The sequence below is a fragment of the Pangasianodon hypophthalmus genome, chromosome 27, assembly GCF_027358585.1.
Source record: "Pangasianodon hypophthalmus isolate fPanHyp1 chromosome 27, fPanHyp1.pri, whole genome shotgun sequence".
Classification (NCBI taxonomy): domain Eukaryota; kingdom Metazoa; phylum Chordata; class Actinopteri; order Siluriformes; family Pangasiidae; genus Pangasianodon; species Pangasianodon hypophthalmus.
In genome coordinates this window covers 417,642-437,492 of record NC_069736.1, presented here as the reverse complement: position 1 = coordinate 437,492, position 19,851 = coordinate 417,642, and the positions used below count along the sequence as shown (strand labels likewise).

The following is a 19,851-nucleotide window of genomic DNA, read 5'->3' as shown; positions in this document are numbered from 1 at the left end:
ATACAGGCGTGTTACTCAGGTGTGTTTACGCTCCCCCTGCTGTTACTCAGCTGTGTTTAAGCTCCCCTTGCTGTTACTCAGGTGTGTTTACGCTCCCCCTGCTGTTACTCGAGTGTGTTTACGCTCCCCCTGCTGTTATACAGGTGTGTTACTCAGCTGTGTTTACACTCCCCCTGCTGTTATACAGGTGTGTTACTCAGCTGTGTTTACACTCCCCCTGCTGTTACTCAGGTGTGTTTACACTCCCACTGCCATTACTCAGGTGTGTTTACGCTCCCCCTGCTGTTACTCAGGTGTGTTTACACTCCCACTGCCGTTACTCAGGTGTGTTTACGCTCCCCCTGCTGTTACTCAGGTGTGTTTAAGCTCCCCTTGCTGTTACTCAGGTGTGTTTACGCTCCCCCTGCTGTTACTCAGCTGTGTTTATGCTCCCCCTGCTGTTACTCAGGTGTGTTTACGCTCCCCCTGCTGTTATACAGGTGTGTTTACGCTCCCCCTGCTGTTATTCAGGTGTGTTTACGCTCCCCCTGCTGTTACTCAGGTGTGTTTACGCTCCCCCTGCTGTTACTCAGGTGTGTTTAAGCTCCCACTGCCGTTACTCAGGTGTGTTTACGCTCCCCCTGCTGTTACTCAGGTGTGTTTACGCTCCCCCTGCTGTTACTCAGGTGTGATTACACTCCCCCTGCCGTTACTCAGGTGTGTTTACACTCCCCCTGCTGTTATTCGAGTGTGTTTCGCTCCCCCTGCTGTTACACAGGTGTGTTTACACTCCCCCTGGTGGTAGACAGGTGTGTTACTCAGGTGTGTTTATGCTCCTCCGGTGTTACTCAGGTGTGTTTACACTCCCCCTGCTGTTTCTCAGGTGTGTTTACGCTCCCCCTGCTGTTACTCAGCTGTGTTTACACTCCCCCTGCCGTTACTCAGGTGTGTTTATGCTCCCCCTGCTGTTACTCAGGTGTGTTTACGCTCCCCCTGCTGTTACTCAGGTGTGTTTACGCTCCCCCTGCCGTTACTCAGATGTGTTTACACCCCCCCTGCCGTTACTCAGGTGTGTTTATGCTCCCCCTGCTGTTACTCAGGTGTGTTTATGCTCCCCCTGCTGTTACTCAGGTGTGTTTACACTCCCCCTGCTGTTATTCAGGTGTGTTTACGCTCCCCCTGCTGTTACTCAGGTGTGTTTACACTCCTCCTGCTGTTACTCAGGGGTGTTTACGCTCCCCCTGCTGTTACTCAAGTGTGTTTACACTCCCCCTGCTGTTACTCGAGTGTGTTTACGCTCCCCCTGCTGTTACTCGAGTGTGTTTACGCTCCCCCTGCTGTTATACAGGTGTGTTTATGCTCCCCCTGCCATTACTCAGGTGTGTTTATGCTCCCCCTGCCGTTACTCAGGTGTGTTTACGCTCCCCCTGCTGTTACTCAGCTGTGTTTACACTCCCCCTGCTGTTACTCAGGTGTGTTTAAGCTCCCCTTGCTGTTACTCAGGTGTGTTTACGCTCCCCCTGCTGTTACTCAGGTGTGTTTACACTCCCCCTGCTGTTACTCAGCTGTGTTTACACTCCCCCTGCCGTTACTCAGGTGTGTTTATGCTCCCCCTGCTGTTACTCAGGTGTGTTTATGCTCCCCCTGCTGTTACTCAGGTGTGTTTACGCTCCCCCTGCTGTTACTCAGGTGTGTTTACACTCCCCCTGCTGGTAGACAGGTGTATTTACGCTCCCCCTGCTGTTACTCGAGTGTGTTTATGCTCCCCCTGCTGGTAGACAGGTGTATTTACGCTCTCCCTGCCGTTACTCGAGTGTGTTTACGCTCCCCCTGCTGGTAGACAGGTGTACTTACGCTCCGACGATGCTCACACTGCCCTCTCTCTCAGGGTTTCCGAGACATATCACGCGACCAGCTCGCTCGTAAAATGACGCTAAACGTGCACCGAGGTACGCAGGATACCCGCTGTCTGTTACACAATAAACACAATACCATTAATTGTGTGTGTGTGTGTGTGTGTGTAACTGAAAACCTTCACTGGTCGAGCCCCACTTACCAGCCGGCATTTCAGCCAATCGGCCGGAGATTTCTCTGAGAGCCTCCGCCCATCGGGAGGTGGAGTCAGCCATCATGCTCACATTGTAGCCCATGTCTCTGAAATACTCAGACAGAGTGATGCCTACACACACACACACACACACACACACACACACAGATGATGATGTCATCAAAAGAGCACCAGCCAATCACACACAGTCACACACATTTGTCCCAAATCACCATAAAAAGCATAGCTACCATAGCTGACGTACTCTTTAGTGTGCAGTTTGGGACACAGCCACAATGCAGTTGTCATGGAAACCGGGTTGTTGTGAAAGTTCAGTGCTAAGCTAGCTGATGGTGTGAGTAAAACAGGATGTAGTAAAGTGGTTCTGGGACACAGCCGCAGACAGCAGGTGGTTGTTAGCAGTGTAGCAGCTAATTGCTTAGCTATGCTAGATGGCTAACAGTGTGTATGGGTGATGTTAGTTCTAGTGTGTGTGTGTGTGTGTGTGTGTGTGTGTGTGTGTGTGGATCAGTGTACCGGTGTAAATAGATGCCTCTCGTGCTGCCACTGGCATGTTAGACGTGTTCGCCACCAACACCGTCCTCTTCATAATGCTCTCCACCTTCCCATCCACCTCCATCGTCAACTACCACACAACAATTCTGTTACACCCAAACTCATCTTTTAAATACTATACACACTCACACACACACACACACACTCTTACACTAACAAACACACTCTCACACACAAACACACTCTCACACACACACACTCCCACACACACTCTCACACACTCTCTTACACTCTCACACACACACACACATTCAAACTCACTCTCACACAAACACATTCTCACACACACTCTTACACTAACACACACATACACTCACACAAACACACTCTCACACAAACACACACACACTCACTCTCACACACAAACACACTCTCACACACACTCTTATACTAACACACACTCACTCTCCCACAAACACACACACTCACACACTCTCTTACACTCACACACACACACACACGTTCAAACTCACACACGCTCACACTGACATGCACAAACATATACACTCTCACACTCCCTCTCTCTCTCTCTCTCACACACACACACACACACTCACACAAACTCACTCTCACACACACACACTCTCACACAAACACACTCTCACTCACTCTCACACACAAACACACTCTCACACACACTCTTACACTAACACACACTCACTCTCACACAAACACACACTCTCACACACTCTCACACACACACACTCTCACACACACACACTCTCACACACACACACACACACACATACTCACATACACTCCCACAAACACACACTCTCACACACACACACTCTCACACTCACACAAAAACACACTCTCACACACACTCTTACACTAACACACACATTCACTCACGCAAACACACACTCTCATACAATCACACACGTTCAAACTCACACACACTCACACTGACATGCACAAACATATACACTCTCACACTCCCTCTCTCTCTCTCACACACACACACACACACACACACACACACCTTAGGGAAATCCCTCAGCACTTCAGACATCTCGTTGCCGCGCTCTCCACAGCCCACGTAGACGATGACATCACTGTTGGAGTATTTGGACAGAGACTGAGAGATGACCGTCTTCCCACAACCAAACGCTCCGGGGATCGCCGTGGTGCCACCCTGTACAGACCTACACACACACACACACACACACACACACACACACACACACACACGCAGTATTCAATTCACAAAGATATAATGGATATGTTGCTGTGCGTGTGTGCGTGTGTGTGCGTGTGTGTGTATGTGTGTGTGTGTGTGTGTGTGTGTTTTACGGGAACAGTGCGTCCAGGACTCTCTGGCCCGTTAGTAACGGATGATTGGAAGGGAGTTTCTCGTTAACGGGTCGAAGCTGACGCACGGGCCACACCTGCACCATGCTGAACTTCTCCTTCACACCTTCAAACTCCAACTCTAACACCACGTCCTACACACACACACACACACAAACACACAGAGTGAATGGTGGACAATTTAAATTCACGCTGACAGCTGATGATGTCACAGCCTTGATTTGAATCACACTCAGTTTTTCTCCTTTTCTCTCTACAATTTTATCTCTTTTTGTCTCACACTTACTCAGTCTTTCTTTCTGTCTCCTTTTCTTTATTTTTCTCTTCTTCCTGGCCTTATTCTGTTTTACTTTCTTTTGTTCCTTTATCTTGTCTCATCTTTTATCCCTTTTGTTTCATTTTCATAAAGTACTATTGAGTGTGTATCTGTACAGGTCTGTATATATGCGTATATATATATATATATATCTCAGCCATAACATTAAACCTACTGACAGGTGAAGTGAGTAATGCTGATTATTTCGTTACAGTGGCACCTGTAAAGGGGAGGGATATATTAGGCAGCAAGTGAACAGTCAGTTCTCGAAGTTGATGTGTTGGAAGCAGGAAAAATGGGCAAGTGTAAGACTCTGAGCGACTTTGACAACAGCCAGATTGTGAAGTCTAGACGACTGAGTCAGAGCATCTCCAAAACAGCAGGTGTTGTGGGGTGTTCCCGGCGTGCAGTGGTTCACTGATGCATGTGGGGAGTGAAGACCCATCTGGTCTGATCCCACAGAAGAGCTACTGTAGCACAAACTGCTGAAAAAGTTAACACACAGTGCATTGTGCAGGATGCACTATGGGAAGAAGGCAAGCTGGCGGAGGCAGTGTGATGCTCTGGACAATGTTCTGCTGGGAAACCTCGGGTCCTGGCCTTCATGTGGATGTTACTTTGACACGTACCGCCTACCTAAACATTCCTGCAGACCAGGTTACACCCCTTCATGGCAACGATATTCCCTAATGGCAGTGGCCTCTTTCAGCAGGATGATGCTCCCTGACACACTGCAGAAACTGTTCAGGAACGGTTTGAGGAACATGACAAAGAGTTCAAGGTGTTGACTTGGCCTCCAAATTCCCCAGATCTCAATCCGATCAAGCATCTGTGGGACGTGCTGGACAAACAAGTCCGATCCATGGAGGCTCCACCTCCCAACTTACAGGACTTAAAGGATCTGCTGCTAACATCTTAGTGCCAGAAACCACACACACCTTCAGAGGTCTTGTGGAGTCCAGGCCTCGACACGTCAGAGCTGTTTTGGTGGCACAAGGAGGAACTATACAATATTAGGCAGATGATTTTAATGTTATTGCTGATTAGTGTGTGTGTTTGTGTGTGTGTGTATACCTGTATGTGTGTGTGTGTGTGTGTGTGTGTATGTGTGTGTGTGAAAGACTCACAGATACACTGTAGTGTCCGGGTGGAGCGATGTAGCTCACTGTTCCTCGGCTACGTGGTGGTAACATGACCTTGTGTTTAATGAGCGAGTTTTCAATCACGACACCGTAAATGTCACCTCCAGTAATGTGACTGCCCACCTGAGGCACAAACACACACACACACACACACACACACAAAGTGTCAGTGTCAAAGTGTCTCATTTAGTCATTCATAAATTATCAGTCTCACTTCTTGTGTTCTCTCTCGCACACACCCACCCACACAGACACACCCACACAGACACACCCTGAGGCTCTGTGATGGAGAGAACTCCCACTTGATCTGGCGGTTCAGCGCTCCGATGTTCACTCCTCGGGGAATGTAAATGCTCTTTGTCAGTTGGTTGATGTCCTTTAGCGGTCGCTGAATCCCGTCGAAGATCGAACCCATGATTCCCGGCCCGAGTTCCACCGACAGGGGTTTCCCAGTCCGCAGCACAGGGTCTCCTACACACACACCGGCTACATGGAGCTCAGGAAAACACACACACACACACCCACTGCTGAAAGACACTAGTGTGTCCTCGAGTGTTTAAAAGTCTTCACATTCTACAACAACATAACAATTTATTCAATAAAGTCCTCATTTAGTACGATATTGTGTTTAATTTGTTTGGAGTTGCTCTGTACACTACACAGGGGTAATAAAGTGTCTCTGATGTTTCAGAAGCTCCACTGCTGGGATACGGTTGCTATGGCGATGTGAATGACATTTTAAATATCTGAAGATTTTAAATATCCGTGGAAAATAAACATGGACCTCCCCAAGAGGATGTGTGAGATGGATCAGTTAAATCTAGGCCAGTGTGTGTGAGTGTGTGAGTCAGTGTGTGTGTGTGTGTGTGTGTGTGTGTGAATAGTTAAGGATACAGGTTTCCTCATACACTTGAATAGTGGCCATGTCTCCCTCCAGTCGGATAATTTCTCCCACCAGCTCACTGTGACCGACTCGCACCAGCTCGTACATCGCAGCCCCGGCCATGCTGGACGCCGTCACCACTACACACACACACACACACACACACACACACACACACAGTAACTGACATGTACGTGTGAGTGTGAGCTGATCTGGAATCAGTATGCTGTAATGTATGACAGTATTAAGGCAGATCTCAGATCAGGGTTCAGTACCGGGACCGGAGACGCCATGGACGTAACCGAACTGACTCTCACGCTCCTCATCACGGATTTTAGGCAGTTTAGAGAAATCCATCTGAGATAGATACAAATTCAGCAAACACTCATTATAGCTACATGCACCATGTGATAGATAGATAGACAAACAGACATGTCCTTTACTGAAATAAGGCAATGCATTTGATTTAATCAAAAACAGTGTGACAGAAATATTAATTAAGAACTAACTCCAGCCTCTCTGTGTACTTTGTAAGCAGGTAGAGTTTCTTTTCTTACCCCCAGAAAGCATGGAGGGGGTGTGCAAACTTTTTCAATCAACTGTACACACGCACAATGAATGAATAAATATATAATGAAGCTTCACTGACATGAGCAAATATTATTTACACGACTTCTATTCTAAGACTATAATAATAATAATAACAATAATAATAATAATAAAAGTGCATTTAGAATAAAAGCTTTCCCAGTTGTTAGTAAAAGTAATTAAACTCTCTGTAAAGTTTCACTTACACACTGTGTATAATTACTGCTCTAATGAGATGAAAAACATTCAACAGAAAAGCAGCTACATTCTGGTGCAAGTCAATCATATCTTACCTTATCTTATTAAATAAATTAATTAAATAAATAAATAAATAAAAGGCGGTCCTGAAGTTGACTGTGCGACAGTCAGGACATCAGTAAACCAGCTGATGCTGACTGTCGGATTTAGCGTCAAATTCATTTAGGCAAAAGCGCTCCATTACGGCTCAACACAGAGCGCGCAGTACATTAAAAACATAACATCCAGATCCAAAATGGCGGTTAACGGGTTTCAGTTTCGCGCTTCCGAAGTTCCAGTTCGTTCACTTCCTGTGTTTGCGGCATTGTAGCACTATATTTCTTAAATTATTTAATATATATATATTATGAGATAATTCTGTGTAAATCTATTTGTTTTTCAGGATTGTTAAAGGATTATTTGTGTTTTATTTTACCGTAAGGAATCTCACACACACACACGCTGCATTGTGGCCTCCAGGACAGACGGTGGCGCTGTGAGCAGAGTCTCCGCCATGTTAGCGGCATATTAGCGGACATCCGGAAAAACTGTACATCCGGGAATTCTGCTTTTCTGGAAGGAAACCGTGGGTGGCGGGATCTTACTGCCTCTTAATCGGTAACAATGGTTCCTTTAAAGCATGTTATTTCGCCTATTTGTGCTTATTCTTTTCTCTTGTGCCAGTAAAGTAAGATATTTGGATACATTTCAGACCTGCTAGTTAAAGCTAATGTTAATAACGAACGCGAGTTGAGTAATATTAGCTAGCAGTGTTGTACTAGCCTGTTGAGGATGCTAGCTAGGAAGAGCTGATTAGCATTCGGCTTTTATTATAATATACATCCAAGTCCATTTTAACGTACAGTCAATTAAAGTGTTATTTAAATTATTTTAGATATGTATTCTTGAAATTTAATTTTATGTGAAAGATCCGTTAGCAGAATTTATTAGCTGTTATTAGCCCTACATTTCCTCTACAGAAGTAGTGCACTACATAGGGTGTAAGTGAAGGGCTTCTACACTCCAAGTGCACTTCATGTCCATAGAATAAAGAGGAAGAGAAGTTTATTAATACAGTTTAATGCACAAAATAGATAGAAGATGGAGTTGAGATGGAGTTCCTTATTCCCTGTAGAAGTAGTGCCCTATGTAGTGCGCACTATGTCCACTAGGTCTTCATGGGAAACAGTAAGATGCTCACATGAGAGAGCAGATAAAATCATCTAATAACTGTGGCGTGTTTGTGAGGACTCACTGAGTGATGACTTGTTCCCCTGTGTGTGTGTGTGTGTGTGTGTGTGTGTGTTTAGTGTGATTTAGTGCCTGCGCGTCACTGACAGACCGACATGGCGGACAGCGATGATGAGTATGATCGCCGGCGCAGGGACAAATTCCGCCGAGAGAGGAGCGACTACGATCGGTCTCGAGAGAGAGAAGACCGGCGCAGAGACGACTGGAGCGATCGGTGAGCATCAGGGAATCAACATGGAGTGTTAAAACCAGAGGAACGGTTATGACTTTAAACTTTAGGACAACACACACACACACACACACACACACACACACACACACAGCTCAGTTGTGACCTGATGTGTAACACTGGATCATGGATGCTGTATAACACAGACACCTTATGCAGCATATATTATTTATATATTTATGTATATTTTATATTCTGTGTGTAAATCATGAGTGTTTTGAAATACAGAGCTTTATAAACAATATATTAATGTTATTAAAATAATATTTTACACTGACAAACTCCTCCACCTTGAAAGTGCTGTAATATGTTTGGGTTGTTGCTTGGTTTTTATTGTGTTTGTTGTGTTTGTGGTGAACTGGCGGCCGTCGGCCAGAGAGTGGGACCGCGGGAGAGAGAGGCGGAGCCGTGGCGAGTACCGCGAGTACGAGAGAGGACGGAGAGAGAGATTCTCTCCACCTCGACACGACATGAGCCCGCAGCAGAAACGCATGAGGAGGGACTGGTACTGCGTGTTCACACACCACTTTACTGAAAGATTGATAATGTTATACGACTCATCATGAGGAACACACACACACACACACACACTTTTATTTTGTAAACCTTCCTGACGCCGTGTTATTCGCCTGCTCAGGGACGATCATGGCGGAGACCCGTATCATGGAGGTTATGATCTGGGTTATGGAGGAGGTGGAGGACCCAGTTACGCCCCCCCGCAGCCCTGGGGTCACCCCGACCTCCACCTCATGCAGCCGCACCACGCCATCCCCATCCAGGCCAGGTGAGGGCGCCGTGTGATCATTTCCTAACGCTGCTATATGACTAATAATTATTAATAATAATAAACACACACACACTGTGTATTATTATTATTATTATTATTATTATTATTCTTTCCCAGGTTGGGGAACATCCATGACCTGGACCTGGGTCCTCCTCCTCCCGTGATGAAGACCTTCAAAGAGTTCCTGCTGTCTCTGGACGACTCGGTGGACGAGACGGAGTCGGTCAAACGCTACAACGAGTACAAAATCGACTTCAGACGGCAGCAGATGCAGGAGTTCTTCCTCGCTCACAAAGGAGAAGAGTGGTACGACCCGGAGTCGCTGACTCCTGTGTGTGTGTTACAGTGGAGTGTTTATTAATGCATGGGAAGGATGAAATAGTGCAGGAGGAATAGCTGCTCTGTGTTAATGCTTCAGTGTGTTGGGCTTTTTTACGCTTTAAATGCGTCTGTACTGCACTTAGAGTTACGCCTTACTGGGACGCTGTTAGTTCTCTAGAGAGGAATCGGTCCAAACGTTACAGCCGAAATGAGACCGTCAGGAATGAGACCTCAGCAGTTTAACCACGATTACAGCTTATTTATTAAAGAACGCCGTACTTTTTATCCGTTTAAAATTACATTTAAAGTTCTGTTAGGGCAGATATAAACGGTCGTTCCCTCACCAGCTTCTTTTTTCTCTCTTTTTAATTAAGTTAATAAGACAAAAAAAATCACAGCATGTTAGTGAGAAACTGTAAAGAGAAGCGTAAACTCCTCTGTGCTGAAAATGTCGGAAAAGTTAAAGTTACAGCTTTACCTCTGACACTGGAGACTCCTTCCATAAATGTTAAATAAACACATAAGTTACTGCTGTACACGTCCCTGTGAATGAGCCGTTACTATGGAAACCGTAACGTACCAGAGCGAGCGCATTAATATAAACCTGCGCTACTGTCAGAGCTGCTGTTACAGAGAATTAATCAACACCTTCTGACCAATCAGAGCGCAGAACACAGCAGCAGGGTGATGTAATGTTCTCGATATAAACGGTGAGAAACTAACGCCGTCCCAGCAGGGCTTCAGTCTCGTGATTGTTGTTTATTTTCCTGAACTTTTTCTCCACAGGATTGTTATTTTATTTCCTTAAGCAGATGTCATGTTTCATTTTAGTTTAGCTTTGCTGTTCATGTCATTTTTTTTTTGTTTCTTTTATTATTTTTTTCTACAATTAACGAACCGAATTGCTTCTTCCCTTCTTCCACGGCAAGGTTGTTCAGAAGACGAGTGCGAGTCTGTGGGAACTCCGCAGGAGGCCGTGTGTTAGTGAGTCAGGGCTCGCACTGCGCACAATGCAGCTGCTTTAGAAACAAAGTGTTCAGGGTTTTAGTCAGACAGTCCAACCAACGCACAAAAACAAACTCCCCGTCTTTTTCACCTCCCTTTTTTTTGATATGCGGGAATTGAAATGGCAAGAGTGCAGAAACTGTGTGTGTTTTTACACACACACACACCCCTGAGGAGGCCTCTCTGTCTATATGTGTGGTAATACTGCGAGTTAAACCTGCAGGTAAATTTATAGAAAAATGTTTGAGCCAAAAAAAATTACAGATTTGATGAAAATGTCTTGTTTTTGCTGTGTGTTAGTATTTCTCCCTGTAGCTGAGGTGAGTGCAACATTTTATTTCGCTTTTTCTTTTATTCTATTGCACAGTTACTGAGTGAGAGGAGGGGAGAGAATAGTGTGTACACACACAGGGCTAGAAACAGGAAGTGATGTAGATACGATTCATTATTCAATGCTTTTTAAATGAATTAGAAAGAAGTGTTAATGTTTAAAGCGTGTTGTGATAGAGAGAGCGTACGACTTGCTGTTATTAACACTCTGCACCTCTCTTGCTCTGTCTCTCTCTCTCTCTCTCTCTCTCTCTCTCTCTCGATCTCCCCATACACCCCTCTTCTCTCTCTCTCTCTCTCTCTCTCTCTCTCTCTCTCTCTCTCTCTCTAGGTTTCGCTCTAAGTATCACCCTGATGAGTCGGGGAAGAGGAAGGCCGACGCTCACGCCGCTCTGCAGAACCGTCTCAACGTGTTTCAGTATTTAATGGAGAACGGCTGGTTCGATAACATCTCCATGGACATCGATCGCGCGCCGCAGATCCTAAAGATCCTCGACGCAGGTGAGAGACGACTGTTCATGTCACACGAATACAGTCTTCTTCTTCTGCAAAGTAAAACAGTCAGTATTAATAATATTCATGTTCTTATCAGTGTGTGTGTGAGTTTTTATGCAGTAATTAAATTACTCATTTGGTGTAAAACTCATTTTTAATAAATGATTTGATCTTTGATCAATAAAGTAGATGATTTTGGTCACATGACCAGAGTTACCCGCGTTTCAGTGGGCACTAGACAGCGCGGAGGAACCGTTATTTTACCAAAACTAAATAAAGCATCCAATACCAACATAATGAACTCGATTGTTTTTTTAAAATTTCACACCATGCTCTTTAAACGTGTTCTACGTATCCTCCAGTGAGGTGTTATAAGTTATTAACAAACCGGATGTGTTTTGTTTGTTCAGCGGTGATAAAGATGGAGGGAGGGATGGAGAACGATCTGCGCATCCTCGAGCAGCCGCTGGAGGACGAGGAGGAGAGAGAGAGACTGTCGTCTGGAGGACCGCCATCCGAAAACCAAAAACGTGACGAGAACAGAGGAGCGGAGAGCGAGCGCAAAGCGTCCACCGAGAAGGACGACAAAGAGGTGCTTTACTCCGTCACACACTCGTCCAACATCTCCCCTCTCCATCCCTCTCCCCTCCATCCCTCCCCTCTCCATCCCTCTCCATCCCTCTCCCCTCCATCCCTCCCCTCTCCATCCCTCTCCATCCCTCTCCATCCCTCTTTATCCCTCTCCTCTCGCCATCTCTCGTTAATCAGGAGTACACACACACACACACACACAGATACTGTACATGAACTGATTGCAGTGCATTGTGGGATGCTGTAAGTGCGTTGAATAACAGTGCGCTCATAGTGACATCATACGAGTCTTTATCCCTGGTGCTTTCAGCCAATCAGAGCCCAGCATGCTGGAATGAAGGTTTATGATGGTGTGAGAGGAGAATGCAGTAAACAAACAGTAACTGTGCCTCACAGATTTCTGAAAATAATCAGCAGTAGCTCTAAAGGCACATCTAAAGTCATTTTACTAGAAAAGGTAAAAGTTAGGAACTGAACTCGTACCGCGGTGATGTGTGTGAGAAATGAGCGGCTCTGTAAAGCTGTAGAAAATACCGGATATTAAAACCATATTTAAAAAAAACTAACAAACAAACAGGACTTGGTTTAATTTTAATCTCTCGTTCATAGAAGAACATTTCTGTTTTTTTTATTTGTTAATCGTGTGTGTGTGTGTGTGTGTGTGTGTGTGTGTGTGTGTAGGGAGAGGGTGGAGACGTTGGAATGAAGGATGCAGATGGTGAAGCAGGAGGTGAAGGAGACAAACCTGATAAAGAAGCTTCAACTGAAGAGATTTCGGAGCCGAAGAAGGTGTGTGTGCGTGTGTGCGTGTGTGCGTGTGTGTGTGCGTGCGTGCGTGCGTGCGTGTGCGTGCGTGCGTGTGTGCGTGTGCGTGTGCGCGCGTGCGTGTGCGCGCGCGTGCGTGTGTGTGTGCACTCGTCCTGATGTACATGTTTAAAGTCCTGTCTGTCTCTCTCTGTCTCTCTCTCTCTCTCTCTCTCTGTAGCTGAGTAAGAAGAGGAAGAGGAAGCACAGCGGCGACAGCGAGGACGAGGCGAGCGCCTCAGAGAGCGAGTCAGATTCCGACTCCGACTCGAACTCTCACTGCTCAGAGAAACCTGCGGAGGGAGAAGGAGAAGCGGAGGGAGAGGGGGATGGAGAGGGAGAAGGGGATGGAAGGAATGAAGAAGGAGAAGAGAAGGAGGAAGAAGAGGAAGAGGAGGGTGAAGGTCAGTGTAAGATTTGTTATCTCTACTGATCTGTCAGTAAGAAGAAAGAACACGCTGTTGAACTGTGTGTGTGTGTGTGTGTGTGTGTGTGTGTGTGTGTGTGTGTGTGTGTGTGTAGCTGATGTGAAGGGGCGAAAGGAAGAGAAGCAGAGCGAGAGAGAGAAAGAGAAGGAGGAGAAGAAAGTGAAGGATGATCAGCCTCCTAAACCTCGGCCGCTCCACATGACCTGCTCTCTGTTCATGAGGAGCATCGCACCCACCATATCGAAAGCTGAGATCGTCGCTGTCAGTGCACTAATTACTTCATTCATCACTTAATTAATCAATTAAATAATCAAATAATCTCACAAACATATTGTCAGTTAGTGATAACTGTGTGTGTGTGTGTGTGTGTGTGCGTGCGTGTCCATCCTCAGTTGTGTCGCCGTTATCCTGGATTCATGCGTGTGTGTTTGTCTGAGCCACAACCGGAGCGCAGGTGAGACACTGACACACACGTGTGCTGATGCCTCGTGTCTCGCCTCATGAACACAGACGTTTAAAGGAAAAGCAAAAAGAATTATGTACATTTACTGTTTTAAGTAAATGTTAAAATCGTGTGTGTGTGTGTGTGTGTGTGTGTTAGGTTTTTCAGGCGTTGCTGGGTGACCTTTGACCGAAGCGTCAACATCAAAGAGATCTGCTGGAACCTGCAGAACATCCGGGTGAGCGATTACATCCTGCTGTTTATAAAATTATTTATTTATTATTTATTTCCCGTTCAATATAAAACATGAATATGATTCCAAAATCACTAATTCTGTGAAGCGCAAATCCAGAGATCAGTTTTGTAAACTTTTCTGGAACCTTCCACATGGCCACATGACCCCGCCCCCTCTGGCCTCTGAGAATAACTGATTGATTGATTGATTTTATGTTTTTTTTTTTTTTTTTTAAATGTTCCTTGCTAATTATAACTTTAGAAAAGACAGTAGAAAATACTCCTTAGATTTAATTTAAAAATAATTTATCCTCCTGATTATCGCTATTTTTTAAGCCATAGACAACTTTTAATTTTTCTTTTTTTTAAAAAAAAAAAAAATTAACTTTATTTTCAGTTGCTTCCTTTTTGTTTCTCTATCTTCTGATATCCTGTTTTGCTTCGTGTGTGTGTGTGTGTGTGTTTGTGTGTGTGTGTGTGTGTGTAGCTGCGCGACTGTGAGTTAGCTCCAGGAGTGAATCGGGATTTGGCGCGGCGTGTGCGGAACGTTAACGGAATCACGCAGCATAAACAGGTTCTCAGAAACGACATCAAACTATCAGCTAAACTTATACACGCACTGGACGAGAGGGAGGGGCTGTGGGGCCACGGAGACACACACACCGCTGAGGTGAGACACACACACACACACACACACACACTGCCATAGATTTAGGAGAACACTTTCTGTAATGTATGTTTTATGACGTGTGTGTGTGTGTGTGTGTGTGTAGCTTCCAGCTCAGAACCCCATCCTAAAAAACATCACGGATTACCTCATCGAGGAGGTGAGCGCTGAGGAGGAGGAGCTTCTGGGAAATGTGGGCGGGGTTGACTCAGAGGACGGGAATAAAGAAGGCAATCCCACTGAGATCACCGTGGAGAGAGACGAGAAACTCGTGAAGGCAGGACATTTCACCTGCACCTTCCTCATTCATCATTCATCAGCGTCACCTCCGATACACACGCTGCGAGCTTTTAATCGTACATTACTGATAACCTCCAGCAGCACGCTTACAACACACACAGCTTCCTGATCAAACTGCAGTCGCGTCACGTAGCCTGTGTAACAGAAATGAGCTTTAAACAGAATCTAAGCTCATTAAGAGAGTGTGTGTGTGTGTGTGTGTGTGTGTGTGTGTGTGTGTGTGTTTTCCAGGTGTTGGATCGTCTGCTGTTCTATCTGCGTATTGTTCACTCTATCGATTATTACAACATGTGTGAATACACGAGCGAGGACGAGATGCCCAACCGCTGTGGCATCATCCACGTCCGCGGCCCGATTCCTCCGAACCGCATCACGCACCGAGAGGGTGAGATACCACACACACGCGCACACACACACACACACACACACGTGCGCGTATAGTGCTGCATCATAATGAATGCATCGTAACGATGTTCAAACAGTTCTCTCATTACATCTTCAGAGTATTTAATATAACAAACACATACCCGTGTGTGTGTGTGTGTGTGTGTGTGTGTGTAGTGAGCGACTGGGAGAAGACGTTCGAGGAGAAACTCAGCCCCTTGTTCAGCGTGAAGGAAACCCTGTCTGAGGAGGAAGCCATAAAAATGGGCCGGAAAGATCCGGAACAGGAAGTGGAGAAGTTTGTGTCTGCTAACACGCAGGAGCTGGGGAAGGACAAGTGGCTGTGTCCTCTCAGCGGCAAGAAGTTCAAGGTGCAGTTTCCAGCTGCGAGGCGATAGATTTTCCTCACTTCACTTCCTGTATTATACACGGAGCTGATGATTTCTCTGTCTTTCTGCTCCTCAGGGTCCCGAGTTTGTGAGGAAGCACATCCTGAACAAACACGGAGATAAGATCGAGGAGGTGAAGAAGGAAGTGGAGTTCTTCAACAACTTCCTGATGGACGCTAAAAGACCGTCCATCCCCGAGTTAAAGCCTCTGCCCCCTCCAGGCCCCACTCCGGGTGAGAGCCGACACGGACACGGCACCCATCTGACTTTAAGGAGCTAGAATTTACAAAAACTGATGATATTTAGAAGTTTATAAAGTTTATGTGGTTACAGATGAAGCCGTGGCCAATAAACACGAGTGTAATGACACAAAAAAACTGGAATAAATGAAGCAAAAACCTGTCAATTTTCTGAATATTTCTTAGACAGTAGCCTGAAAACACAGTGTTCATTACTGGACTTTATTAATGATTAACACCATCAACATCAATCATATCTCACCATACTGCTCTCTCTCTCTCTCTCTCTCTCTCTCTCGCTCTCTCTCTCGCTCTCTCGCTCTCTTTCTTTCTGTAGGTGTGATGTCTCCTGGTGGTCCTCCTTTCCATCCTCAGGGTCCTCAGGGCCTGCTGGGATTTGGGCAGCCCAGACCTCCAGTGATGGGCTACGGAGGTAAATTGTGTGTGTGTGTGTGTGTGTGTGTGTGTGTGTGTGTGAGCTGTATGAGAGTTTATGATTGTTTTCTTCTCCTCTCTGTAGCAGGTCCTCCTTATCCTCCAAACCAGTATGGCGGAGGAGGAAGGGGGAATTACGACAGCTTCCGTGGTCAGGGTGGTTATCCCGGCAAACCCAGAAACAACCGGTACACAATTAACAATATTTACACACACACACACACACACACACACACACACAGATTACACACAGATTGTCCTTTTACAGTGTTAATAAATCATTCAGAAGAAAAAGTGCTCCAGCACTCAAACTGAGTTATCTAAATTATTTAACATTTTTTTAAAAATATTTCTATCTCAAACCTTTATGTTTGTTTCCTCGTGTTTTTCAGGATGATGCGCGGCGATCCCCGTAACATCATCGAGTACCGCGACCTGGACGCTCCCGACGACGTGGACTTCTTTTAGACATCCACTTTTTTATTTCCTCATTTTTACTGCCTCACTCTTGTTTTAATTTTGATGAATCTCTTGCAGGTCCGAGCGCCTCTTTAGTGTTCTTCCCCGTCGTGTACGAGTGCACACTGTTACACCCACACTTTACATTTAGCCCTTGTTTTGTTCTTCAATAAAAGCATAACGTGGAACAGATCGGCTCGCTCTGCCTGCTTTATTTACTTATTTACTAGGAAACCTGGTTAGCGTTAGTGCTCAGTAACGCTCTAGAACAGTACATAAGTGTGCTGTGATTTGAGACACAGCACTAGTGTGTTTAACAGAGAAATTTGTTCGTTTTTATTGCTGAACTCCACAAATGCAGCGTGTCAGGAGAGGGGAAAAGACTAAAATAAAACATACACTATTCATTTAAAATGTGGCTTTTGTCTGAAAGTGACTCCTGCTAACATTTTCAAATATTACACAAACTCCATCTTCGATATTTCTAATATTAATTAGTAAAATAAATGAATGAAACGAAAGAGGAGACTGTGAGTTTCTCTCGTGACCCTGCATGAGGTCACAACCCCTAGATTGGAAATCTCTAAACCATTTCTTTTTTTCTCCTTTATTCACAAATCTCTCAGCAGCAGAGGAAATAACGGATTTGGAAAAGTCCATGATGTCAGAGCTGAACAGGGGAAAGTCTCACACTTGATTTATCGTGCTTACATATAAAGAACTTCAGGAATTAAACAAATTAACATTATTTTAATAAAATGAAAGATGAGCTTCTGTGCAGGATGTAGGAGGAGCTGTGTGCTGTATAAACTGTATATAATAATAATAATAATAATAATAATAATAAATATGCAGCTTGGTTACTTTTACTGCATCAGTGAAATGAATAAATTATTGTTTTGTTTATGTAAAATTATTCAGACTGTCTGCATGGAGAATTTAACAGCCAACTTACATTTCCAGTCATAAGTTTTTTAAAATCATAATATCCTTCAGTTGTAATGAGACTCATTCCTTATAAAAGCTCATAAGACTCATATGAAGGGTCACCAATCAACACTCATTAATTTAATTATTTTATTTGTATATAAATTTATATATGGAGCTTTTAACAGTGGACAAAGTCACAAAGCAGCTTTACAGAACTAAAAATTTATATCCTGAATTTATTAAGTGTATGAGTAAAGATCAAGCCAGAGGCGATGGTTGTGAGGAAAAACCCCCTGAGAGACATGTTCACTCGTTCTCCTCATCTGTCTGAGGTCCTGCAGATTCCTGAGTGTCTTTAACAACCAGAATAACTTCATGACTGAGGCATAAACATTTTCTCACTGGTTCTGGAATGACAGGCCACAGTTAAATATCCTGTATTAAATATAACTCATTACTGTGATTCTATACTGTGAGGCTTCCTGCTTTATAATACAATGATTAATTAAATGAAATTAAAGAATAAAGCTAACAAAGCTGTTAATCCAGGAACATGCTGCATTTGCAGAAATCACAGTAATCATGTTTTTTTTCTTTCTTTTTTCTTTTGAGCTTTAAAAACGTGCCTCAAAGTCAAAAACAGGCAGAAACTTGACCGAGCAGTAAACAGGCCTTAAATACACACAGTGATGAGGAGGAGAAGTGAAACCAGGTGAGAGTAATCAGCACACACACAACCAATGAGAAGACAGGGGCGGAGTCAAGACACAGTCCATAACAAAATGCATGAAGGGGAACACGTGGCATAATTGTTGTTGTTGTTGTTTTTGTTTATGTTTGCATCAGTATGCTAACGATTATTAGCTGGATGCGGTATTTATATTTATTTAACCCCTGTGCTTCTTTATTTTTATTTTTTAAAGACTCTCAGAAGAACATGTCAGAAATAAACACTTCTGTTTCAAAACTCACTTCTTCTGTAAACTCTCTGTCCTCCAAACTCCAAAACACAATAACAGTAATAATAATAACAGTAATAATAATAATAATAATAGCTCTTTCTGTGGTCCTGCTCCCTGTTTAGTGGAATGTTTAATGTTTAATACAACACTAGGTGGGTTTTTTTCTTGTGAGATTCTTCAGTTTCTTCAGATCACTAACTGATCACTGTTTATACTGAACATTTTGTATCATTTTACTGATCAAATTTAAATCAATTTTTTTACATTGTTATCCAATGTGCAAATTTAATTATATATATATATATATATATATATATATACAGTCAGGTCCATAAATATTGGGACAGTGACACAGTTTTGGTAATTTTGCCTCTGTACTCCACCACAGTGGATTTGAAATGAAGTAGTCAAGATGTGACTGAAGCGTAGACTTTCAGCTTTAATTCAAGGGGTTTAACAAAAATATTGCCTTAACCGTTTAGGAATTACAGCCATTTTTTACAGAGTTCCTCCATTTTCACAGGCTCAAAAGTAATGGGACAATTGACTGATAAGCAGTTTCATGGCCAGCTGTGGCCTGTTTCCTCCTTATATCATGATAAATTAAGGAGATAAAAGGTCTGGAGCTGATTCCAAGTGTTGAATTTGCATTTGGTAGCTGTTCATGGGAACTCTCAATATGCCGTCCAAAGAGGTGTTGATGCAAGTGAAGGAGGCCATCATTAGGCTGAAAAACCAAAACAGACCTATCAGAGAGATAGCAGAAACTTTAGGAGGGCCAAATCAACAATTTGGTACATTCATAAAAAGAAGGAATTAACTGGCGAGCTCAGCAACACCAAAAGGCCTGGGAGACCACAGAAAACAACTAAAGTGGATAACTGCAGAATTCTTTTCTTATTGAAGAACAACCCCTTCACAACATCTAGCCAAGTCAGGAACACTCTGGAGGAGGTAGGCCTATCATTGTCAAAGTCTACAATCAAGAGCCACCTTCATGAATGTAAATACAGACGGTTTACCTCAAGATGCAAACCGCTGGTAACACTCAAGAACACAAAGCCCAGATTAGACTTTGCTAAAAAAC

General features: G+C 44.2%; 2 protein-coding genes across 3 annotated transcripts in view; one reads left to right on the top strand and one right to left on the bottom strand.

Moving 5' to 3' along the window:
* Window positions 1-7,270, bottom strand: part of atp6v1aa (ATPase H+ transporting V1 subunit Aa) — a 12,365-nt gene extending 5,095 nt beyond the window's left edge. Inside the window, exons 1-10 of the mRNA XM_034300639.2 lie at window positions 7,139-7,270; window positions 6,533-6,614; window positions 6,269-6,397; window positions 5,646-5,860; window positions 5,360-5,497; window positions 3,899-4,050; window positions 3,588-3,750; window positions 2,564-2,672; window positions 2,036-2,158; window positions 1,834-1,948 (exon numbers count right to left, since the gene is read on the bottom strand). Coding sequence (XP_034156530.1) covers window positions 1,834-1,948; window positions 2,036-2,158; window positions 2,564-2,672; window positions 3,588-3,750; window positions 3,899-4,050; window positions 5,360-5,497; window positions 5,646-5,860; window positions 6,269-6,397; window positions 6,533-6,614 — 1,226 coding nt within the window. The 5' untranslated portion in view covers window positions 7,139-7,270. The remainder of the gene's footprint in view (window positions 1-1,833; window positions 1,949-2,035; window positions 2,159-2,563; window positions 2,673-3,587; window positions 3,751-3,898; window positions 4,051-5,359; window positions 5,498-5,645; window positions 5,861-6,268; window positions 6,398-6,532; window positions 6,615-7,138) is intronic.
* A 277-nt stretch (window positions 7,271-7,547) lies between these two features.
* srrt (serrate RNA effector molecule homolog (Arabidopsis)) lies at window positions 7,548-17,064 on the top strand. Of its 2 annotated transcripts, none has more exons than XM_053230602.1 (20): window positions 7,548-7,700; window positions 8,393-8,547; window positions 8,939-9,067; window positions 9,200-9,346; window positions 9,467-9,655; window positions 11,337-11,506; window positions 11,911-12,092; window positions 12,773-12,880; window positions 13,077-13,299; window positions 13,418-13,584; window positions 13,716-13,777; window positions 13,925-14,003; window positions 14,487-14,669; window positions 14,773-14,943; window positions 15,198-15,351; window positions 15,528-15,721; window positions 15,816-15,972; window positions 16,316-16,411; window positions 16,499-16,601; window positions 16,806-17,064. In XM_053230602.1, the coding sequence occupies exons 2-20, from the start codon at window positions 8,429-8,431 to the stop codon at window positions 16,879-16,881; spliced, it is 2,709 nt and encodes a 902-aa protein (XP_053086577.1). In that variant the 5' UTR covers window positions 7,548-7,700; window positions 8,393-8,428; the 3' UTR covers window positions 16,882-17,064. The 2 variants fall into 2 exon arrangements, with proteins under 2 accessions (XP_053086577.1, XP_053086576.1); XM_053230601.1 differs by having other exon boundaries at window positions 8,393-8,548; window positions 8,925-9,067.
* The last annotated feature ends 2,787 nt before the right edge of the window (window positions 17,065-19,851 follow it).